The following is a 26,595-nucleotide window of genomic DNA, read 5'->3' as shown; positions in this document are numbered from 1 at the left end:
GCAATCGCCTGGCAGGTGATTTAGCGGAGCTTTTCTCCCCGGGTGGGACCAGCACTGCTAGTCATTGAACCAACCCCCGCGGGTTGATGAAGCAGATCGTAGCCCCCCCTGTGAGGTCCCTGGGTGCTTGGTTAGCATTTCAAACCATCACGGTGGCTGGGAGTGTGGTCCGTCTCAGCATTCGATCCAGTTCGCCAGACCTCCGCCGGACTTCGGGCATCCTCTTACCTCAGCAGAGGCAGGGATGTTCCCGTGCTCCAGGTCGGGGCTGCCACCCCTCTGGCGAAGGCGATCGAACCGTCCCCTCGGCCGAGATGTCCAGTGGCTTCTACAGACGCACTTCATCATCCCCAAAACCAGGGGTCGCTGCATACCTTGAGCAGCACCTTGCAAGGGTGCCGTTCAGGAGGCGCAGAAGCGCGTCCTGGTGTCTGTCAGACGCCAGGAGTGGTTCATGACAACTGACCGCATACTCTCATGTCCAGTCTTCCTCGGCACTGTCGAGGGGCTGGCATGTCAGTAACGGGTCAGCCGGGAAAAAGAGCAGCTCTCCCTGGCGCAGAGCCCCCCTTTTCCTGGTAGAGAACTCAACACTGTCTCCATGACGGCGTGCTCGCTCTCGAGCACGCACAATCAGTGCTGAGCTGCTTGAACTTTCAGGCAGCAGCCAGCGGTCCCCTGAAATCAGTTTCAGATGCTCCTGGGCATGGTGTCCTCGGGGGTGGCCTGTCCCCCTCGGGTTGACGCACATGGGACCGCGACAGCACTGACTACAGAGACGAGTTCCCTGGAGAGCGTGGCGCACTGGCAGTAGGCGTATCGTCATTACGCCTGCGGCCGTCGCATCCTAACCCCGGGCAGGTCTTGAGGCCGGTCGTGGTAACGACAGACCCCTCCCTATGAGGTGCGGGAGCGGTGTGCAACGGGCGCGCAGTGTCGGGTCGCTGGACGGGCCCCCGCCTGCGTTGGCATATCACTGCCCTCAAGTTGCTAGCTGTCCTGCTTGCACTGATGAGGCTCCGGCCTCTCCTGCAGAGCCAGCATACTGGCCCGGACAGCACGACCGGCGTAGCGTACTAAACCTCAGGGTGGCATTCGCTCGCTGCAGTCATCGCAACTCGCCCAAATGCCTCCTCCCGTGGAGACAGCAGGTGGCAAAGCCCCTGCATGTCACACGCCCACCGGGTGTCCTGAACCAGACAGCCAAGCGCTCTCTCGTCAGTTGACACCTCGTGGGAAGTGACGTATCCACCCCCCGAAGACAGCAGGGGGAAAAGCCCCTGCATGTCACACGCTCACCGGGTGTCCTGAACCAGACAGCCAAGCACTCTCTCGTCACTTGACACCTCGTGGGAAGTGACGACTCCACCCCTGCGGGCCGGCCTGGGTGTGGTTTGGGCGGGCACAGGGGGACCTGTTGCCTCCCTAAACACCACCCAGTACCGCTGGGCACTCCCTGGACGAGGCCCCCCCTCGACACGGAGGCCCTAGCGCGCAGCTGGCCGCGGGACAAGAGGAAGTACGCTTCCCCCCAGTGAGCCTCATTGTGCAGGTCCTGTGCAAGGTCTGGGAAGGGAGTATCAAGTGCTGCTAGTTGCGCCTTACGGGCGCAACTACACTTGGTCCTCGGAGCTAATACTCCTGACGACAACTCCCCCTGGCCAAATCCCCTGGCGAAGGCCTACTCGCAGGAGATGGGCACGTTGTGGCATTCGAGCCGGACCTTTGGGTCTGGCTCCTGGATGGGACGAGGAGTTCCTGGATGATCTACCCCCCACAGTGGTGGAGACTATCACTCAGGCAAGGGCCATGCCCACAAGGCTGGATGCCTTTAAGTGGCGCCCCTTCTTGTCCTGGTGCTCTTCTCGAGGAGAAGACCCGCGGAATTGCTCGCTCAGGAACGTGCTGTCCTATTGCAGGAGAGGCTAGGGAGTAATCTCCCCTTCCACATTGGAGCGTGGGTACCCGCGGTCGCGGTTATCACGTACCAGTTGCTGGTGAGCCTCTGGGGCGGCATGACCTGATTATTAGGTTCCTCTAAGGCGCGAAGGGGCTAAGGCCTCGTCCGCGCCCCATACCCTCTTGGGACCTTAAGGTCCCCTTTTTTCGGGCCCTGCAGAGAGCCCCCTTCCTCGTTCTGTGAGGGGGTTTGGCTCTCCTGCTGGGGCTCGAGTCCATCCAGAGGGTGAGGCACCTGCAAGCATTCCGTGTCCACCGATTGCCAAAATTCAGGCCCGGTGACTCTCACGTGATCCTGAGACCCCGGCCGACTTACGTGCCCAAAGTTCCGCCGCCCCCCTTTGGGAACTAGGTGGTGAACTTGCAGGCACTCCCACACCGGGAAAAAGACCCAACCTGTACGTGGGGTGTCCAGTAAGCGCATTGCGCCTCTACTCGAACCACACAGAGGGCTTCAAGGCCCTGAGCAGCTCTTGTCTGTTATGGAGGTCAGCAACGGGAGTGCTGTCTCCGAGGAGAGTTGTCGCGCTGGATCGCACACGCCGTCACTACGGCGTGCCGATCCTAGCCCGTGCCCATTTCAGTGACGGTACACTCCGCTCGGGGTGTGGCCTTCTCGTGGGCATCGGCTCAGTGCACCTCTCTGGCAGACATCTGTAGAGTTGCGGGTTGGGCTATGCTATACCTTGCAGAGGCTTGCAACCTCCGCGAGTCTTGCCAACAGGTGAGACCAGCGGTCGTAGGGCGTACGCCTGCGCATAGCGCCATTCCCCTTCTTAGGTGGATCAGTGCGCTATGGGCTGCCTCCTTTCTTTCCCCAAGGGTGAAGAATAGGCAGTCCGTCCGTCCATCCATCAATAAGCACTCAGGGCGGCGGGCTCGGCGGAGCAGCCCTGCCGCCTATGGCCGGGAATAAAGCTGAGTTATTACATATAGCTCTAACCGGACCTAGTGCCCCACACGTAGTAACTCCCCACTAGGGTGGTACCGTCAGAGATGTCGTCATGAGATGGTTCCCCGCGTGGCAACCCATGACCTCCCCCAGGTGGACATCCACCTTGCGGCATTCCGCACATACCTCGCATGAGTTCTCCCCTATTTGGTGAGACAATGTTGGTGTCTCCACTGTATTCCCCCCTATGGTGGGAAGTGGTCTCCGTAGCGCACGTCCATATTGAGGGAACAGCACTTACCCAGTAGCCCTATGGTACCGGACGGCTTCTCGTTTAGAGAACAAGGCCTCTGTCTGTGGTGGCCGAGGGCAGGGCTCCCAGAGCTTTTGGCAAAGATGAGTAGCCCCTGCCCACTGGAAGGTTACAAATTTCGCGATAGCGCTCACGTGTGGCTCGCCCAGGCCGGTCAACGTCGCTTCGCTAGAGATTGTGACACGGCTTAGTGCAGTGGCGTTTTCAATAGGAACCCCATCTGTCGGTTCGACACAACGTCGAGAGACCGACAGAAAGGGAACGTCTTTCTGTCGTTCCCTTTCTGTCTGTCCCTCATGCCACAACATTAGCCGTCCGCTGCAGCGATCGTGAGATGCACTCAGGCTCCTCAGCACAAAAGGTGAATGAATGAGCACGCCGGCTCCCCTTTTATACCCGGATATCCGGGGGCGGAGCCCGGCATGCAAATTTCATTCGCCAATTTCATTGGCCTTTTCAAAATAGTCAGAAGATGATAGGTTCTCAGGGGCGAACCCCATCTCTGTTCCCTCCATCAGGGAACAGAGGTTACATACGTAACCGAGACGTTTTTTACCCTTTAGTCTCTGTGTGTGTTACAAATATAGCTCATTATTATGATTATATAATCATTTGACAAACTCTAGTACTCAAATAAAAAGCAGTCATATTGCCCACTGAAGCTCAGCAGGCTCGAGGCTGGTCAGTTCCTTGATGGGAGACCTCCTGGGAAAACTAGTTTGCTGCTGGAAGAGGTGTTAGTGAGACCAGCAGGGGGTGCTCACCCTGTGATCTGTGATGGTCCTCATGCCCCAGTTTAGTGACGAGGACACTATACTGTAAAAAAGCAGAATAAGCACTGTGCCTTCGGTGTGGAACTTTTGTTAGTTGTTTAGCAATAGACACTCAATGATGAATTGTCTCCGTGCTAACCTCATGAAATATTCATGTACTTTATGCATTCTCAGAAACGTTCATTTATATTGTTACCATAATAATAAAAATCATCGTCACCATAATAAATAATACAATTTGAAAAGCAAAATTCTCTAGTGACAGTGTAATGGCTAATGCATTTTCAGACCTTGATGTTTTCAGTGGACGTCACTCTTTTCATTGCTGGAATCACAAGGCATTATTCTTTATAGCCCTGTCTCACTTCTTCAGCTTTCGGTCTCAGTGTGAACTGCACTTATATGGCCTGCAAGCTGTCACGTCTGTGTCTTTTCAAGCAGCGCTGGATATGCACTCCCTCTGGGACAAATGGCCATTCCTTTTTTTACTTTATACGGCATGCGTCCATCCATTACCATGTTCTTAAATGGTACTGTACTTTAGTTCCTTTGAACTGGAGCGTATTCACCAGCTCACTAGCTCTTGTCTCTATGACATCAAATTCATGCAACAACCTGTTCAGATTCACTATATATTAAATTAGCGTCCTAGAAAAACATGCATTTAGACAAAGTGACTTCAGTTCATTCAGTCAGCAGTGGATCGATCCCAGGAACTGGACTGGACCACATGTTTGCATAAGTTTTATAAGATTGTTTTGTTATTATATTGCCATTACAAGCTCTTTCATTTGTCCTGGTATTCGTGCTTGTGCTGTAGCTGTTGTTAAGTTTACGCTTTAGTTGGTAATTCTGGGTTAGGGTGACTTCATGGTTTATGCGATACCGAGAAATGCAAATCCACCGACAGTGCCGTGGGGTAATTTGATGCGATTGCGATCATGATTATTGAGTGTAACCAACTGATAATGCCATCTAAAGAAGCTTCAACAATCCTTTCTGAATGGACGTTTCACCCCCAATCAAATCTCATCTGAAACCACACCGTTGCTGACTGTATGAAGAACTTCTCCTCGCTGAACTGCTAAACATTTCTTTATGTAAACCTCTATTAGTCAAGTCAAGGCAGCTTTATTTATATAGCGCTGTTTACAATTTCCATTGTCACAAAGCAGCTGTACATGAAAACATATTGACTAAAACAAAACATAGAGGGTGAAAACACAGAAGACACACACACTCTCAAAACACTCCACACAAAACAACACAACACACAGGCACACAGATTCAAACACACACACAACACTCCACACAACACGCACCAACACACAGGCACACAGATTCAAACACACACACACAACACTCCACACAACACGCACCAACACACAGCCACACAGATTCAAACACACACACACAACACTCCACACAACACGCACCAACACACAGGCACACAGATTCAAACACACACACACACACACAACACTCCACACAACACGCACCAACACACAGGCACACAGATTCAAACACACACACACACACAACACTCCACACTACACACACCAACACACAGCCACACAGATTCAAACACACACACACAACACTCCACACAACACGCACCAACACACAGGCACACAGATTCAAACACACACACACACAACACTCCACACAACACGCACCAACACACAGGCACACAGATTCAAACACACACACACAACACTCCACACAACACGCACCAACACACAGGCACACAGATTCAAACACACACACACACACAACACTCCACACAACACGCACCAACACACAGGCACACAGATTCAAACACACACACACAACACTCCACACAACACGCACCAACACACAGGCACACAGATTCAAACACACACACACAACACTCCACACAACACGCACCAACACACAGGCACACAGATTCAAACACACACACACAACACTCCACACAACACGCACCAACACACAGGCACACAGATTCAAACACACACACACAACACTCCACACAACACGCACCAACACACAGGCACACAGATTCAAACACACACACACAACACTCCACACAACACGCACCAACACACAGGCACACAGATTCAAACACACACACACAACACTCCACACAACACGCACCAACACACAGGCACACAGATTCAAACACACACACAACACTCCACACAACACGCACCAACACACAGGCACACAGATTCAAACACACACACACAACACTCCACACAACACGCACCAACACACAGCCACACAGATTCAAACACACACACAACACTCCACACAACACGCACCAACACACAGGCACACAGATTCAAACACACACACCCACACACACACACACACAACACTCCACACAACACGCACCAACACACAGGCACACAGATTCAAACACACACACAACACTCCACACAACACGCACCAACACACAGGCACACAGATTCAAACACACACACCCACACACACACACACACAACACTCCACACAACACGCACCAACACACAGGCACACAGATTCAAACACACACACACACAACACTCCACACAACACGCACCAACACACAGGCACACAGATTCAAACACACACACAACACTCCACACAACACGCACCAACACACAGGCACACAGATTCAAACACACACACCCACACACACACACACACAACACTCCACACAACACGCACCAACACACAGGCACACAGATTCAAACACACACACACACAACACTCCACACAACACGCACCAACACACAGGCACACAGATTCAAACACACACACACAACACTCCACACAACACGCACCAACACACAGGCACACAGATTCACACACACACAACACTCCACACAACACGCACCAACACACAGGCACACAGATTCAAACACACACACACAACACTCCACACAACACGCACCAACACACAGGCACACAGATTCAAACACACACACACAACACTCCACAGAACACACACCAACACACAGGCACACAGATTCAAACACACACACACAACACTCCACACAACACACACCAACACACAGGCACACAGATTCAAACACACACACACAACACTCCACACAACACGCACCAACACACAGCCACACAGATTCAAACACACACACACAACACTCCACACAACACACACCAACACACAGGCACACAGATTCAAACACACACACAACACTCCACACAACACGCACCAACACACAGGCACACAGATTCAAACACACACAAACACAACACGCACCAACACACAGATTCAAACACACACACCCACACACACAACACGCACCAACATACAGGCACACAGATTCAAACACACACACACAACACTCCACACAACACGCACCAACACACAGGCACACAGATTCAAACACACACACAACACGCACCAACATACAGGCACACAGATTCAAACACCCACACACAACACTCCACACAACACGCACCAACAAACAGGCACACAGATTCAAACACACACACACAACACTCTACACAACACACAGGCACACAGATTCAAACACACAAACACATCACGCACCAACACACAGATTCAAACACACACACAACACGCACCAACACACAGGCACACAGATTCAAACACACACACACACCCACACACACAACAAGCACCAACACACAGGCACACAGATTCAAACACACACACAACACGCACCAACATACAGGCACACAGATTCAAACACACACACACAACACTCCACACAACACGCACCAACAAACAGGCACACAGATTCAAACACACACACACAACACTCCACACAACACGCACCAACAAACAGGCACACAGATTCAAACACACACACACAACACTCCACACAACACACAGGCACACAGATTCAAACACACAAACACATCACGCACCAACACACAGATTCAAACACACACACAACACCCACCAACACACAGGCACACAGATTCAAACACACACACACAACACTCCACACAACACGCACCAACACACAGGCACACAGATTCAAACACACACACACAACACTCCACACAACACACACCAACACACAGGCACACAGATTCAAACACACACACACAACACTCCACACAACATGCACCAACACACAGGCACACAGATTCAAACACACACACAACACTCCACACAACACGCACCAACACACAGGCACACAGATTCAAACACACACACACACAACACTCCACACAACACGCACCAACACACAGGCACACAGATTCAAACACACACACACAACACTCCACACAACACGCACCAACACACAGGCACACAGATTCAAACACACACACACAACACTCCACAGAACACACACCAACACACAGGCACACAGATTCAAACACACACACACAACACTCCACACAACACACACCAACACACAGGCACACAGATTCAAACACACACACACAACACTCCACACAACATGCACCAACACATAGGCACACAGATTCAAACACACACACAACACTCCACACAACACGCACCAACACACAGGCACACAGATTCAAACACAGGCACACAGATTCAAACACACACACACACAACACTCCAAACAACACGCACCAACACACAGGCACACAGATTCAAACACACACACACAACATTCCACACAACACACACCAACACACAGGCACACAGATTCAAACACACACACACACAACACTCCACAAAACACGCACCAACACACAGGCACACAGATTCAAACACACACACAACACTCCACACAACACGCACCAACACACAGGCACACAGATTCAAACACACACACACAATACTCCACACAACACGCACCAACACACAGGCACACAGATTCAAACACACACACACAACACTCCACACAACACGCACCAACACACAGGCACACAGATTCAAACACACACACCAACACACACAACACTCCACACAACATGCACCAACACACAGGCACACAGATTCAAACACACACACACACACAACACTCCACACAACACACACCAACACACAGGCACACAGATTCAAACACACACACAACACTCCACACAACACGCACCAACACACAGGCACACAGATTCAAACACACACACAACACTCCACACAACACGCACCAACACACAGGCACACAGATTCAAACACACACACAACACTCCACACAACACGCACCAACACACAGGCACACAGATTCAAACAAACACACACACAACACTCCACACAACACGCACCAACACACAGGCACACAGATTCAAACACACACACACAACACTCCACACAACACGCACCAACACACAGGCACACAGATTCAAACACACACACACAACACTCCACAGAACACACACCAACACACAGGCACACAGATTCAAACACACACACACAACACTCCACACAACACACACCAACACACAGGCACACAGATTCAAACACACACACACAACACTCCACACAACATGCACCAACACACAGGCACACAGATTCAAACACACACACAACACTCCACACAACACGCACCAACACACAGGCACACAGATTCAAACACAGGCACACAGATTCAAACACACACACACACACACAACACTCCACACAACACGCACCAACACACAGGCACACAGATTCAAACACACACACACAACATTCCACACAACACACACCAACACACAGGCACACAGATTCAAACACACACACACACAACACTCCACAAAACACGCACCAACACACAGGCACACAGATTCAAACACACACACAACACTCCACACAACACGCACCAACACACAGGCACACAGATTCAAACACACACACACAATACTCCACACAACACGCACCAACACACAGGCACACAGATTCAAACACACACACACAACACTCCACACAACACCCACCAACACACAGGCACACAGATTCAAACACACACACCAACACACACAACACTCCACACAACATGCACCAACACACAGGCACACAGATTCAAACACACACACACACACAACACTCCACACAACACACACCAACACACAGGCACACAGATTCAAACACACACACAACACTCCACACAACACGCACCAACACACAGGCACACAGATTCAAACACACACACAACACTCCACACAACACGCACCAACACACAGGCACACAGATTCAAACACACACACACACAACACTCCACACAACACGCACCAACACACAGGCACACAGATTCAAACACACACACCCACACACACAACACTCCACACAACACGCACCAACACACAGGCACACAGATTCAAACACACACACACAACACTCCACACAACACGCACCAACACACAGGCACAGAGATTCAAACACACACACACAACACGCACCAACACACAGGCACAGAGATTCAAACACACACACAACACTCCACACAACACACACCAACACACAGGCACACAGATTCAAACACATACACACAACACTCCACACAACACGCACCAACACACAGGCACACAGATTCAAACACACACACAACACTCCACACAACACGCACCAACACACAGGCACACAGATTCAAACACACACACACAACACTCCACACAACACGCACCAACACACAGGCAAACAGATTCAAATACACACACACAACACGCACCAACACACAGGCACAGAGATTCAAACACACACACAACACTCCACACAACACACACCAACACACAGGCACACAGATTCAAACACACACACACAACACTCCACACAACACGCACCAACACACAGGCACACAGATTCAAACACACACACAACACTCCACACAACACGCACCAACACACAGGCACACAGATTCAAACACACACACACAACACTCCACACAACACGCACCAACACACAGGCACACAGATTCAAACACACACACAATACTCCACACAACACGCACCAACACACAGGCACACAGATTCAAACACACACACACAACACTCCACACAACACGCACCAACACACAGGCACACAGATTCAAACACACACAACACGCACCAACACACAGGCATACAGATTCAAACACACACACAGACACAACACTCCACACAACACGCACCAACACACAGGCACACAGATTCAAACACACACACACAACACGCACCAACACACAGATTCAAACACTCCACACAATAGCACCAACACACAGGCACACCGATTCAAACACACACACACAACACTCCACACAACACGCACCAACACACAGGCACACAGATTCAAACACACACACACAACACTGCACAAAACACACACCAACACACAGGCACACAGATTCAAACACACACACACAACACTCCACACAACACGCACCGACACACAGGCACACAGATTCAAACACTCCACACAACACGCACCAACACACAGGCACACAGATTCAAACACACACACACACACACAACACTCCGCACAACACGCACCAACACACAGGCACACAGATTCAAACACACACACACAACACTCCACACAACACGCACCAACACAAAGGCACACAGATTCAAACACACACACACACACACACACACAACACTCCACACAACACGCACCAACACACAGGCACACAGATTCAAACACACACACACAACACTCCACACAACACGCACCAACACACAGGCACACAGATTCAAACACACACACACAACACTCCACACAACACGCACCAACACACAGGCACACAGATTCAAACACACACACACAACACTCCACACAACACGCACCAACACACAGGCACACAGATTCAAACACACACACAACACTCCACACAACACGCACCAACACACAGGCACACAGATTCAAACACACACACACAACACTCCACACAACACACACCAACACACAGGCACACAGATTCAAACACACACAAACAACACTCCACACAACACGCACCAACACACAGGCACACAGATTCAAACACACACACACACACAACACTCCACACAACACGCACCAACACACAGGCACACAGATTCAAACACACACACCCACACACACACAACACTCCACACAACATGCACCAACACACAGGCACACAGATTTAAACACACACACACAACACTCCACACAACACACACCAACACACAGGCACACAGATTCAAACACACACACACAACACTCCACACAACACGCACCAACACACAGGCACACAGATTCAAACACACACACACACAACACGCACCAACACACAGATTCAAACACACAAACCCACACACACAACACGCACCAACATACAGGCACACAGATTCAAACACACACACACAACACTCCACACAACACGCACCAACACACAGGCACACAGATTCAAACACACACACACAACACTCCACACAACACACAGGCACACAGATTCAAACACACACACACATCACGCACCAACACACAGATTCAAACACACACACAACACGCACCAACACACAGGCACACAGATTCAAACACACACACACACAACACTCCACACAACACGCACCAACACACAGGCACACAGATTCAAACACACACACACAACACTCCACACAACACACACCAACACACAGGCACACAGATTTAAACACACACACAACACTCCACACAACACGCACCAACACACAGGCACACAGATTCAAACACACACACACACACACAACACTCCACACAACACGCACCAACACACAGGCACACAGATTCAAACACACACACAACACTCCACACAACACGCACCAACACACAGGCACACAGATTCAAACACACACACACACAACACTCCACACAACACGCACCAACACACAGGCACACAGATTCAAACACACACACACAACACTCCACACAACACGCACCAACACACAGGCACACAGATTCAAACACACACACACAACACTCCACACAACATGCACCAACACACAGGCACACAGATTCAAACACACACACAACACTCCACACAACACACACCAACACACAGATTCAAACACACACACACACACACACACACACAACACTCCACACAACACGCACCAACACACAGGCACACAGATTCAAACACACACACACACACACAACACTCCACACTACACACACCAACACACAGGCACACAGATTCAAACACACACACACAACACGCACCAACACACAGGCACACAGATTCAAACACACACACACAACACTCCACAGAACACACACCAACACACAGGCACACAGATTCAAACACACACACACAACACTCTTCACAACACACACCAACACACAGGCACACAGATTCAAACACACACACACAACACTCCACACAACACGCACCAACACACAGGCACACAGATTCAAACACACACACAACACTCCACACAACACGCACCAACACACAGGCACACAGATTCAAACACACACACAACACTCCACACAACACGCACCAACACACAGGCACACAGATTCAAACACACACACACACAACACTCCACACAACACGCACCAACACACAGGCACACAGATTCAAACACACACACAACACTCCACACAACACGCACCAACACACAGGCACACAGATTCAAACACACACACACAACACTCCACACAACACGCACCAACACACAGGCACACAGATTCAAACACACACACAACACTCCACACAACACGAACCAACACACAGGCACACAGATTCAAACACACACACACACAACACTCCACACAACACACAGGCACAAAGATTCAAACACACACACACAACACTCCACACAACACGCACCAACACACAGGCAAACAGATTCAAACACACACACAACACAACACGCACCAACACACAGGCACACAGATTCAAACACACACACACAACACTCCACACAACACGCACCAACACACAGGCACACAGATTCAAACACACACACACACACACACACACAACACTCCACACAACATGCACCAACACACAGGCACACAGATTCAAACTCACACACAACACGCACCAACACACAGGCACACAGATTCAAACACACACACACACAACACTCCACACAACACGCACCAACACACAGGCACACAGATTCAAACACACACACACAACACTCCACACAACACACACCAACACACAGGCACACAGATTCAAACACACACACAACACTCCACACAACACGCACCAACACACAGGCACACAGATTCAAACACACACACACAACACTCCACACAACACGCACCAACACACAGGCACACAGATTCAAACACACACACACAACACTCCACACAACACGCACCAACACACAGGCACACAGATTCAAACACACACACACACACACACACACACAACACTCCACACAACACGCACCAACACACAGGCACACAGATTCAAACACACACACACACACACAACACTCCACACTACACACACCAACACACAGGCACACAGATTCAAACACACACACACAACACTCCACACAACACACACCAACACACAGGCACACAGATTCAAACACACACACACAACACTCCACAGAACACACACCAACACACAGGCACACAGATTCAAACACACACACACAACACTCCACACAACACACACCAACACACAGGCACACAGATTCAAACACACACACACAACACTCCACACAACACACACCAACACACAGGCACACAGATTCAAACACACACACACAACACTCCACACAACACGCACCAACACACAGGCACACAGATTCAAACACACACACACAACACTCCACACAACACGCACCAACACACAGGCACACAGATTCAAACACACACACAACACTCCACACAACACACACCAACACACAGGCACACAGATTCAAACACACACACAACACTCCACACAACACACACCAACACACAGGCACACAGATTCAAACACACACACACACAACACTCCACACAACACGCACCAACACACAGGCACACAGATTCAAACACACACACAACACTCCACACAACACGCACCAACACACAGGCACACAGATTCAAACACACACACACAACACTCCACACAACACGCACCAACACACAGGCACACAGATTCAAACACACACACAACACTCCACACAACACGCACCAACACACAGGCACACAGATTCAAACACACACACACAACACACACAGGCACACAGATTCAAACACACACACAACACTCCACACAACACGAACCAACACACAGGCACACAGATTCAAACACACACACACACACACACAAACACAACACTCCACACAACACACAGGCACACAGATTCAAACACACACACACAACACTCCACACAAAACGCACCAACACACAGGCAAACAGATTCAAACACACACACAACACAACACACACCAACACACAGGCACACAGATTCAAACACACACACACAACACTCCACACAACACGCACCAACACACAGGCACACAGATTCAAACACACACACACACAGATTGAAACACACCTACACACACAACACAACACGCACCAACAATCAGGCACACAGATTCAAACACACACACAACACACACACACAACACACAGGCACACAGATTCAAACACACACACAACATGCACCAACACACAGGCACACAGATTCAAACACACACACAACACTCCACACAACACGCACCAACACACAGGCACACAGATTCAAACACACACACACAATACTCCACACAACACGCACCAACACACAGGCACACAGATTCAAACACACACACACAACACTCCACACAACACGCACCAACACACAGGCACACAGATTCAAACACACACACACACACACACACAACACTCCACACAACACGCACCAACACACAGGCACACAGATTCAAGCACACACACAACACACACCAACACACAGGCACACAGATTCAAACACACACACACACACAACACGCACCAACACACACACACACAGATTGAAACACACCTACACACACAACACGCACCAACAATCAGGCACACAGATTCAAACACACACACACAACACTCCACACAACACACACCAACACACAGGCACACAGATTCAAACACACCCACACACACAAACTCCATACAACACGCACCAACACACAAACACACAGATTCAAACACACACACAACACGCACCAACACACAGACACACACACAAAAAATACTCCACACACAGAACAGGCACCGACACACACAGACACACACACACAAAAAACACTCCACACACACACAACACGCACCAACACACAGGCACACAGATTCAAACACACACACACAACACTCCACACAACATGCACCAACACACACACACACAGATTCAAACACACACACAACACGCACCAACACACAGACACACACACAAAAAACACTCCACACACACACAACACGCACCAACAATGTACAAAATCTGTGAAGGAGGCTAAAAGTCCAATGTGCTGAGTGACACAGATTCACAGATAATAATAATACGTTTTATTTATATCAATTCATTTTTTTGTTTCATTTAAAAAATTATCCAGATTTGTTTATATTCTGTCTCTAGTTACAGTAAAATAAAAAATCTTAAACATGGTAGACCCTTCATTTCTTTGTAAGCAGGCAAACTCAAAAGGATCCCAAAACCCAAAAAGGATCAAATCACTATTTCCCTCGCTGCATGTATAGATTTTCACAATAAACTGAAATGTGCAGGGGGTTATTGTATTCTGAAAACATTGTAGTTCTATTGCGTTTGACTAAGGGATCAACAGTAACACATACATTTGAAGATTCTGTAAGCAAATATGCTTGTTGCTTTAGTGAAAAAAATATTGTACATTCCGTCTTCATCCTCTCATCATCATCTTTGGCTCACTTTCTACATGTACAGTAAGTAAACAAAAATGTTGGAAGTGTTTTCACACACTTCTGTAAATGAATGTAGAATCTTTAATGTCAGTATTTCCCCAATGTAATACGTGTGCTGTTGTGTGTGATGTAAAGACCTGGATTTACAGTTTTGCAAAGCATTTGTTTGACAATAGCAAACTGAGGTTAAAGAATGTGATGTGTTTTCGGTTTTGCAGACTTGGTCTAAAGATAAGGTACAGTATCTGAGAGAATGGTTTCACTAAGTGGATCTCAAGTATCAATTTAATAGCGTAAGGTAGCATCAAAAACAAACAATAAAAACATATGACAACCTACACAATTTCTACAATGAATAAAAACAAACAGAAAATGCTCTAGTAAAACCAATATAACCAGAAACCCTATGTATTAAAAAAGGGATTTAAAAAGGCTTTGAACTCTGATAAGGTGGAAGCCGGTCTGATGTGAGGTGGTAATGTATTCCCGAGAGTGGGGCCGGCCACTTCCAATGCTCCACTGGTCTTTAAACGAGTTTTAGGGATCAGGAGGAGAGATTTGCCCTCAGATCATAAGCCCCTAGTCAGGGTGTAAGGGTGAGGTACAAAGCAGCGAGATTATTTAATGATTTATAAACAAATAGAAGCAATTTAAAATCTGTTCTGTAGTGCACTTGTAGCCAATGTAATGATCTTAAGAGAGGGGTGACCTGGTTTTGAATAATATGAATAAGGATGAATAATAACAAGTGAATACTATTCAGTGAATAATACTTACTTGCCTTAATTTAAAGACCCTAACAGTGCCTAAAAAACAGATCAAACGCCATAGTAACCAAAGAAAAAACCTTAGCAACACCAATTTACAGAGATTTACAATGCCAAGTAGTCAGATGAAACAGTCTGTTACCCAGCTTCAACCACCTGGCAACATGCTAGCATATCGCTAAAACACACATCATTACAATATCTTGCCACAGCAAGCACCACTCACGTGTTCTTCTAGTTTTTGCTTGTGTCTGTAGATTTGAGAAAGAATAAAAAATGAGTCCAGGTTTTTTCAGAGGTCAAAAGTGAATATACAGATGTGTTTACAATATTCTGGTGTGCACATGTCATTATTCGGTACTTTGCTTAAAGAATTCTGAGTGTGTAAGTGGACTTTCTGTTTTCTGAATACAATGACCTTAGTTCCGTTTTTTATTTCATGATGGGAAAATAATGTCGATTGTCGATTGCTTGCCTCTCTGTCTTAATTCACTCCAGCACAGACTTACTTTAATAGTGTTCTATTTGTTCCCATCTGCCATATCAAACCTGCTGACAGTACTGTTGTGTTGTGTAAATCAAAGGGAGGGATTCATTTTGTGACAGTACAACTGACCAATCCATCTATCTAAACAGGCGCGTTTTGTTTTTTGCTAACTTTTCGCCATCTGGCGGGTTGTTCACCAGCAGTCTCGTAAAGCTGAAGAAGCACCAGAAGTTGGTTTACCAACCACCATAAAACTTCAAAAGAAGAAGAAGAAATGGGAGAATCGTCATTCAAAACAGTTTGTGGGTGAACCTTGTTATCAAGTCTCTGAATCAAAAGAGAGAAAAGCTTTTAAACATTTGTAATAAGATCCATAGAAGGGAAGGAAGGAGGCGGGAACCGGCGGACATTCAAACAATAAAACTTTAATTAAACATTTACATTTAGTTATTTGGCAGAAGCTTTTATCCAAAGCGACTTACAAGTAGTTTTATACAGTGGCACATTACTGCAGAGCAATCAGGGGTAAGGTGTCTTGCTCAAGGGCTCTTCAGTCATGAGCTGCTGACATTGAGATTAGAACCAGCAACCTTCTGATCACAAGCCCAACGCTCTAACCATTAGGCCACAGCTGACCCCCAAACAATAAACACTGAAGTAATGACACTTAAAATGTATCCCTATTAGTTAAGTTTCTATACTGCAAGTATACTTGTAAGTATTCTTTAGCTGTACTGGTAGTTTACAAGTTCAATACCTGTAGCACAGTTGTTGTTTATAAATGTACACTTTCAAGTACTCACAGTAAAGTACTAGTTTATTTTTAAGCATGCTTGCAAGTTAACCAGCTCAATACGTGTAGTACATTTGTAAGCTTTCCTGTATCTCGGTGGTAAGAGCATTGTGTTAACAGTGAAAGGTTGTGTGTTGGATTCCAGGGGATTGCAGATACCTATGTATAAATGTATAGGATAATGCAATGTAAATCGCTTTGGATAAATGCGTCTGCCAAATGCATAAATGTAAATGTAAGTACTTTTCCAAGTTTATTTTCTGTAAATTACTATGCTTGCATACTTTTTTAATGAACTTAACATTATAAATATTTGTATTATTATTATTAATACTTTTAATATACTTTTGTTTAACTGCACAAGTACAGGTGACTGAAAATCATGAATAAGATTAACATATTAGGGTTAACCATACCCGGAATATATTAGTAAACACCCATTCGATTTGTAAGCTACACCAACAAAAGTTAATTCAGTTTTCTTTAATTCAAATGTATTTCTATAGCAAGATTTACTGCATTGGAATGTGAGGAGTCTGAAGTATGTAAAACTATGTTGTGCTTGCCATGATACTTAAGTGTTTTTTTATAGGAGGTTGCTACAGTATAGTGTTGCTAATGTATTCTGGGTCATTCCAAAAGTGTTGAAGGTGGTTGCTAGGGTGCTGCTAGTTGTCACAGATGGTTACAATGGAGTTTCGAGCACAGTCATTGCATGTTCTAATTAGATCATTTTTGTGTTTTACAAATCAAATACATTTATAAAGCAATATTTCCTACTATGCTCAAATATGTTCCTTCCTCCAAAGGAATGAGATTAATGAAGATTTCCAGTCTGGATTCAGAGCACATCACAGTACAAAGACTGCTCTGATTAGAGTTGAAGAAATGATCTGCTTATGTCTGACCGAGCTTGTATCTCCTTATTGGTGCTGCTAGATGTTAGTGCTGCATTCGACACCATTGACAACAGCATTCTCCTACATAGACTCAAAAATGATGTCGGTATTAAGGAAATAGCTTTGAAATGGCTTAGATATTATTTATGCGACCGTTTTCAATATGTAGCAATAAACAATGAGGTATCACGCAAATCGCAAGTCCAGTACGGTGTACCACAGGGCTCAGTCTTAGGGCCTATGCTCTTCGCATTATACATGCTACCTCTAGGAGATATAATAAAGCGACACGGAGTAAGCTTTCACTGTTATGCTGATGATACGCAACTTTATATTTCCACGAAGCCTCATGAAACACAGCAATTCCATCGAATAGTGGAATACATAGTCGATATAAAAAAGTGGATGAGTAGCAATTTTTTATTACTGAACTCGGACAAAACTGAAGTGTTACTTATCGGACCGAAAACCGCCCTACGTAACAACCAAGAATACTGCTTAACTATTGATGGATGTTCCATAAAACCCTCATCTTCAGCTAAGAATCTTGGCTTTATATTCGATAGTACTCTGTCATTTGAGAACCAGGTCGCCAACACCTGTAAAATTGCATTTTTCCATCTTAAAAATATATCTAAACTACGTCACATGCTGTCACCATCAGATGCCAAGAAGCTTATACATTCCTTTATGACATCAACACTAGATTACTGTAATGCACTATTAGGTGGTTGCCCTGCAGGCCTATTACAAAAACTCCAACTGGTCCAAAATGTGGCAGCTCGAGATCTTACACGTACAAAAAAGTATGAGCATATTAGCCCGTTTCTGTCAACCTTGCACTGGTTACCTATAAAGCATCGCATAAACTTTAAAATCTTGCTTATTACCTATAAAGCCTTGCATGGTTTAGCTCCTCACTACTTGAGAGAACTTCTTACGTATTATAGTCCATCACGTGCACTACGCTCTCAGGTGTCAGGTCAGTTGGTAATACCTAGAATTTCTAAATCAAGTGCAGGCGGCAGATCCTTTTCCTATCTAGCGCCTAAACTTTGGAACAGTCTTCCCTGCACCGTCCGGGAGGCAGACACACTCTGTCAGTTTAAATCTAGACTAAAGACACATCTTTTTAATCTTGCATACACTACGCTATCATAATATATATATTTCAAAGATCTAGGCTGCACTAGTTAGATCAACCGGAACCAGGGACACTTCCAATAACAACTGATGCATTTGTTGCATCAAAGAGTGCAGAACAGTACTCTACTCTCAGCCAGTCTTGTCTCATTGTTCCAAGGTTACTAGAGCGGGCAGGATGCAGTCCAAGGTTACCGGAGCGGGCAGGGCGCAATCCATTCCCAGACCTGACAAATGCTGGACGAAGGACGTGGCGACTCTACAAAACTTCAGCCGCTATTAGATTATTAATGATAATTTTAAATCTAACTTTTTTAATTTTGCCTTGTTGTGCAAGCACTTTTTTATCTTTTAGTTAGAATATAAAGTAGTGTTGAATGAGTAGTGGGAGCTGAAGTGCTTAGCAAGAGATGGAACACTAGTAGGAGTGGGATGGACTTAATTAACAGCAATATGTTTTATAGTCCTAAAATCCACTATATGAGACACTGTCACTTTAAACATAGCTCTGTTATGGCCACCGGTGGTGCCAGGGGGGGTCTTGGGGGGTCTCAAGACCCTTCCAAAAAACGGCTTGACCCCCCACTGCCTTCCTGATTAAAAAATATTTGGGAAATGTGCAATCTGCTACTAATCGTAATGCGCCTCGAACTTGCTGACATATGTTATGTAACTATGTTGCTATAACTTTAATTTCGGTCCAGCTTGCAATCTAAATTGAGATTTTACTGTTAAACATTGATAGTTTTTTTGTTTTGCTATTCTGTTTACTGAAGAAAAATTTGCACTCTCAAATGTGTAGTGTGGGTTGGCTATTCTACATATGTTTACAAAGTCAGCAAAGCTGTGAAGATTTTACTTTCTCTATTTAGTGTTCTTAAGTTTTATACTGTGATGCTGCTATTGTGTTATTGGTATTGAGTTGTATGTTTGGTAATAAAAAGCTAAACTGGCAAAAAAAAAAATTATTTCAGGGTGGGGGGGCATCATAATGGAATTATGCTTAGGGCACCAATATAGCTAGAAGCGGCACTGGGTGTAGCTATGGCAATTAAAGATCGAGCATATTGTTTGCAAACTACAATTGATTAATTAATTCAAAACAAAGTAGTTGATATGCTGTGTTGTTTTATTTGTTTAGTAGCATTAATATGCAGTTATTAGCCGTGTCCACTATATTTTTATTGGTTTTCATGAGACCCCCCTTGAAATGACCAAGACCCCCCATTGACCCCCCAATCAAAATTGTCTGGAGCCGCCACTGGTTATGGCTACTATTAATGTAAGAAGATTTGAAGTTTTTACAAAAATATGCTGAGTGGCTAGCTAGATAGTTTATTCTATATTGTTGTCATTGTAACAGCAGCACAAAGTCAATGTTGCACTGCTATGATGATGTATAGTGCTCATGCTGGCATTTCACATTTAGTTCATCAGAATCAAGTGCCTCTAATTCATGTGCAGTGTTTTAAGTACGAGTGTTACCTCTCGAGACTTTAGCATATTACAAATCTACCACTTCTCAAAGCATCGCACTAATAAAATCCACACAATTTAGTGTGCATATTTACGGTCCTCAATAACCCAAAAGTCTCTATAAAAAATGAGAGTTGACATGATTGGTGGAAGGAATCCTCCAGCATAGCCCCCAATAATGTATGAGACGGTCCTTTAAAAGGGTAGCATGTCCTCGTGAGCAGGGCTTTTAGGCTGATTAGTTACAGGAAGAGAAAAAAAAGTCTGGCAATGACCTTCACAATCACTGCTGCTAGGCCTCCAACATCCCCTCTCCCGCACACACAGAGCCAACGCTTGAGTCGCTTAATATTCCAGCACCAGCCTGTGGAGCCATCTCATTTGACATCGTCATTATTATTAGAAGAAAGAAAGAGGCAAATCTGCATGTTCATTAAGAGAAAGCCCTGGTGCCAAGTAGATAATAACACACAAGATTGGGCAACGTCCTTGATGTTGAACTTCTTACTTTAGAGCACGGCTCAAGAAACCGTTTCCAGACCGTTTGCACAAAAGGCTTATGAAAAACATGTTCCAAAAAAACACACCTAGCAACTAATGATAGGCCCAACATCTAAATCTACTCCTGAAAACCTAAGGCAATCATTGGTTCATTAGAGTGTCGTGTCAGGCACAAAAAATCAAAGGTCATCGATTAGTTGATCGTTTCAAGTCATAACCATGAAAATCAAAGGGCAAGGACCGCTTCAAATGAATGTTGGGACCACGTCCTGATTGTGATGACCAATCGAGGCAGATACTTGCAAAAGGGAGACCGTGTGATTCAATCCCATCACGCTCAAAGAGATAAGAACCAGACTAGCCATCTCTTCTCTGTGTTTCCAATAGGTTCCCATTTCCATCAGAGAAGTGAGACAGGTGATTGACCTGAAACTTGATGATGGAAAAGTGGGACGCATCCGGAATCCGTATCACGGCAGGGGCCTGGCGAGCAGGCACAGTCCTGCAGAGAAGAGGGATGATAGATGATCCCTTGCTCCTGGCCTGCCATACGCTCAGACAGGGCGAGCTCCAAGTGGGAGCCTCATAAGAAGATGAGCCAGACAGCGAGGAGACAGGTCACCGTGGCCTCATTAACACCACCACAAACACACACACGCACACACACACCTTTGCCAAACAAGCAGCACACTCAATATCACGCACCGCACTGCCCTGCGAGCAGCGAGCTGAAGTGTTTTTTGATCCGCACTTTAGGTATTTCTGATGATGGGATGGAGGTAATTGTGTTGTGTTGGGGATCAGGGAACAGTGGGTGGGAATAACCTGCGGAGGGATTTCAGCCTTAGATTTGCACTAAGGCTTAGGTTTCACTGGAAGCTGAGCTGTGCTCCTTTTGCCAATTAGAATAAAAATGTGACCGACACCATACGTACCTCGCCAATATGTGTACATGTCGCTCTACAGTATGTACTGTAAATCATTGAGATGTTATCTGACAGATGTTAGCAGACTTTATTATATTGGACATTAAAGCAAAGCTACGTTGAAGTGAATGGCACAGAGTGAGCTTCGGTCGAGTGTTGGAGTTTCGAGTCAGTATTGAAAGAAGCTCTATTGCTCTGTCACCTGACGTAAGGTCATTGCATATTGAGTCCTAAACTTCCACAAGTTAAAAAAAAAATACGACCTCACGTTGTGTCAATAAAATTTACACACTGCCTCAGATATTTCCGTCCTTCATAAAAAAATTCTGAATGGGTTTAATCTTCTGTGTTTTTTGCAAGCATTCTGAGAGCCATTTTGACAATTCAGAGACACCGAACAAATACGAAAAATGCGGCAAATATGAAAAAACGCGTATCGAACTGTGCAAAGACCTTTACTCTTCTAACCGTCCAGCTGCCGTTAAAGCACCTTAAGTGTAGTAACACCATTGCTTATGTTTGAATGCAATGCTGCTACTCCAGTCAGTAGAAAACACTACTTCTGTAGTTCATGTTTGCTACACTATGTTTACCAGAAGGCTACTAGTATTGGTATAATGCTGCATTAAGCTGCTTGTCATGAATCAGACCTCTGTGGCTCTCTCTGATGGCCACCGGAGGGCACCCTCTCCTGAGTATTGACTTTCCCGGACTACATTTCCCATGCACCCCGCATAGAGACTAATCACCTGCTCAGGTGTTCTCCATGATCTGCTCTACTTAAGCAGCATTTACACTCTTACTCATTGCGAAGTCTTGTTTTGTCCCGGCTAACATTTCTGAGCGTTAACCTTGATATTCTGTGACCCTTCTGTGTATTATCCTGGATTTTTTGACAACTGTTGATTCTCTGCCGCCTGCCCTTGTGACCTTGCTCTCTGGAACGTCGACTGCTTTGCTGCCAACCCTGACTCTTGCCTGGTATTGTTTCTGTTTCTGCTCAGCCTCTGATATTCCTGCCACTGTTGTTTGATCACTGCCTGTTTGACCCTGATCTTGATTATTAAAGTTAATCTGCAAATGGATCCACATTCTTCCGACCCCTCATTACACTGCTGTTAAAAAATAATCATGCCTTTTGTCGGATGTTTCGGCTCCTGTATATTCTTCTAAATCTTGTCCTGAGCGTTTTGCCTGCCGTTTGTCCTGCTGCGATGGCTAAAATCACAGCTTTGAGAAGTATGGCAGAGCCGCTGATTGATATCTGGAGCACATGCAGTTAGCTCCAGTCTCCCAATAGCTGCTTTCCTGTTTCAATTTTCAAGGATCCTGATCCTGACTGCTGCTTTATCTCATCAGACCAAGTGGTGCATATGCTTCTATTCAGGGGATCTATCAGCATCAGTAATATCCAATTTACTGCGAAAGGAGCAAGACGGCTGATGTGACTGTGTAATAACACGCTACATGAACCTTGACAATAATGCAGTGAATGCTGAAGACATGTATAGTGAAAGAAATCAATCCAAATGCAAATCCAGATTCAAAGCAATTAATAACACATTTGATGCAAACAACACACTCAGCAGGAAGCAAAAGTCAAAAGATCTCAACTGAACTATTTCATAGAGAAACCAAGACAACTTTAATTCCATGTAGAACTACACACAGAATAACATGAAAGACTTGGTTGCAACATTTTTCTTTTGGTTTTCACGGTCAGTTGGATGCCATTGAAACTCACAAGGCTAAAATTGACTTTCCCATAAGTGTCTCACGTCTCTGAAAAGCCTCCCTACATCGTGCGGCAGATCTGCATCTAGTTCCGGCTGTGATGATATGCTACAGCTGCTAAAATGATAAATGTAACCTCGACAAGTCCTGTGAAAAACTGCCGTGTATTTATGGCTGCATGAATACAAAACTAAACAGATTCAGTTACACACTTTGTTTGGAAATCACTGTCGACTGAACGTCCATCATCGCTGGCGTCAATTAAAGGCACTTCGATGTTAAATACATAATATCCAACTAGCTGTCAGAAGCAACATCTGAACATGCATATCATTTATATGATCCATTTGGAGTTTATAGCACTCATTTATAAACATGAATGAGTTAAAACAACACCTTTGTGTGGAACCATTGCTTTAACTTTGGCCACACTGATCATTCTCATTTCAAACATTGACTGTACGCCGCCTCTCTCATGGTTTATACAAATGTTATTATAATGCACAGCGATCAATGAAATCAAATGTGTTCTTTAAGGGCTTTTTGTTCAGTGGAGGAACTTGTGTTCACTGATGTAATACTTGTAGGTGTGTGAACAGTGTGTTACAGATATTACATCATGTTTTATTTGTGCTCTAACTTGCGGATGTAACACTAACATGCTTCTCATGCAAAATTAACTGTGTTTTCTGAGGGATGATGAAACTCTGACTTGAGAGTACAAACATACATTTGTCTTGGCTTTCATTCCATTATCAGATCATTTTGTTTATTTACTCGTGTTTTTATATTCATTACTTCCATATTTGATTCTATATTCCATTGTTGTTTAATCTAACATTGAGTACTACAGACCAAGTCAGTTTCCAGAACATAATGTAAGGTTAATATGGGTTTTTAATGGAATGAAATGTTCTCATACCTTCAGAATGGTGGGATAAAGTCAGCAAGCTCACACAAGAGGCCCCGATTCCTGATCCAAAAACAGTGATGCGATTGGAATCACCACCGAAATAGCCAATGTTCTCACTGATCCAGCGCAGAGCCTGAATCTGATCCAGAAGCCCATAATTCCCTTTAGCCGCCTGGTCTCCTGTGCTCAGGAACCCTGTAAGAGACATGAGAATAACTGCCTCAATAACTGCCACAATGGTTACAAACGTATCTCTCCACCTCACTACACTCATACTTGAGTCAAATGCAATGACCAAAAAAGAGAAAACAAACA

The 26,595-nt window shown here is 45.8% G+C and overlaps 1 protein-coding gene across 2 annotated transcripts in view; it reads right to left on the bottom strand.

Moving 5' to 3' along the window:
- Positions 1-26,595, bottom strand: part of nlgn3a (neuroligin 3a) — a 165,524-nt gene that overhangs the window by 47,477 nt on the left and 91,452 nt on the right. For both annotated transcript variants that reach the window (XM_079479624.1, XM_079479625.1), the window contains one exon: positions 26,290-26,475. In XM_079479624.1, coding sequence (XP_079335750.1) covers positions 26,290-26,475 — 186 coding nt within the window. The remainder of the gene's footprint in view (positions 1-26,289; positions 26,476-26,595) is intronic.

Source organism: Barbatula barbatula (genome assembly GCF_947034865.1).
Source record: "Barbatula barbatula genome assembly, chromosome: 18".
In the NCBI taxonomy this organism is placed as follows: domain Eukaryota; kingdom Metazoa; phylum Chordata; class Actinopteri; order Cypriniformes; family Nemacheilidae; genus Barbatula; species Barbatula barbatula.
The sequence above is the reverse complement of the archived record's forward strand: the minus strand, read 5'-3'. Positions and strand labels throughout refer to the sequence as shown.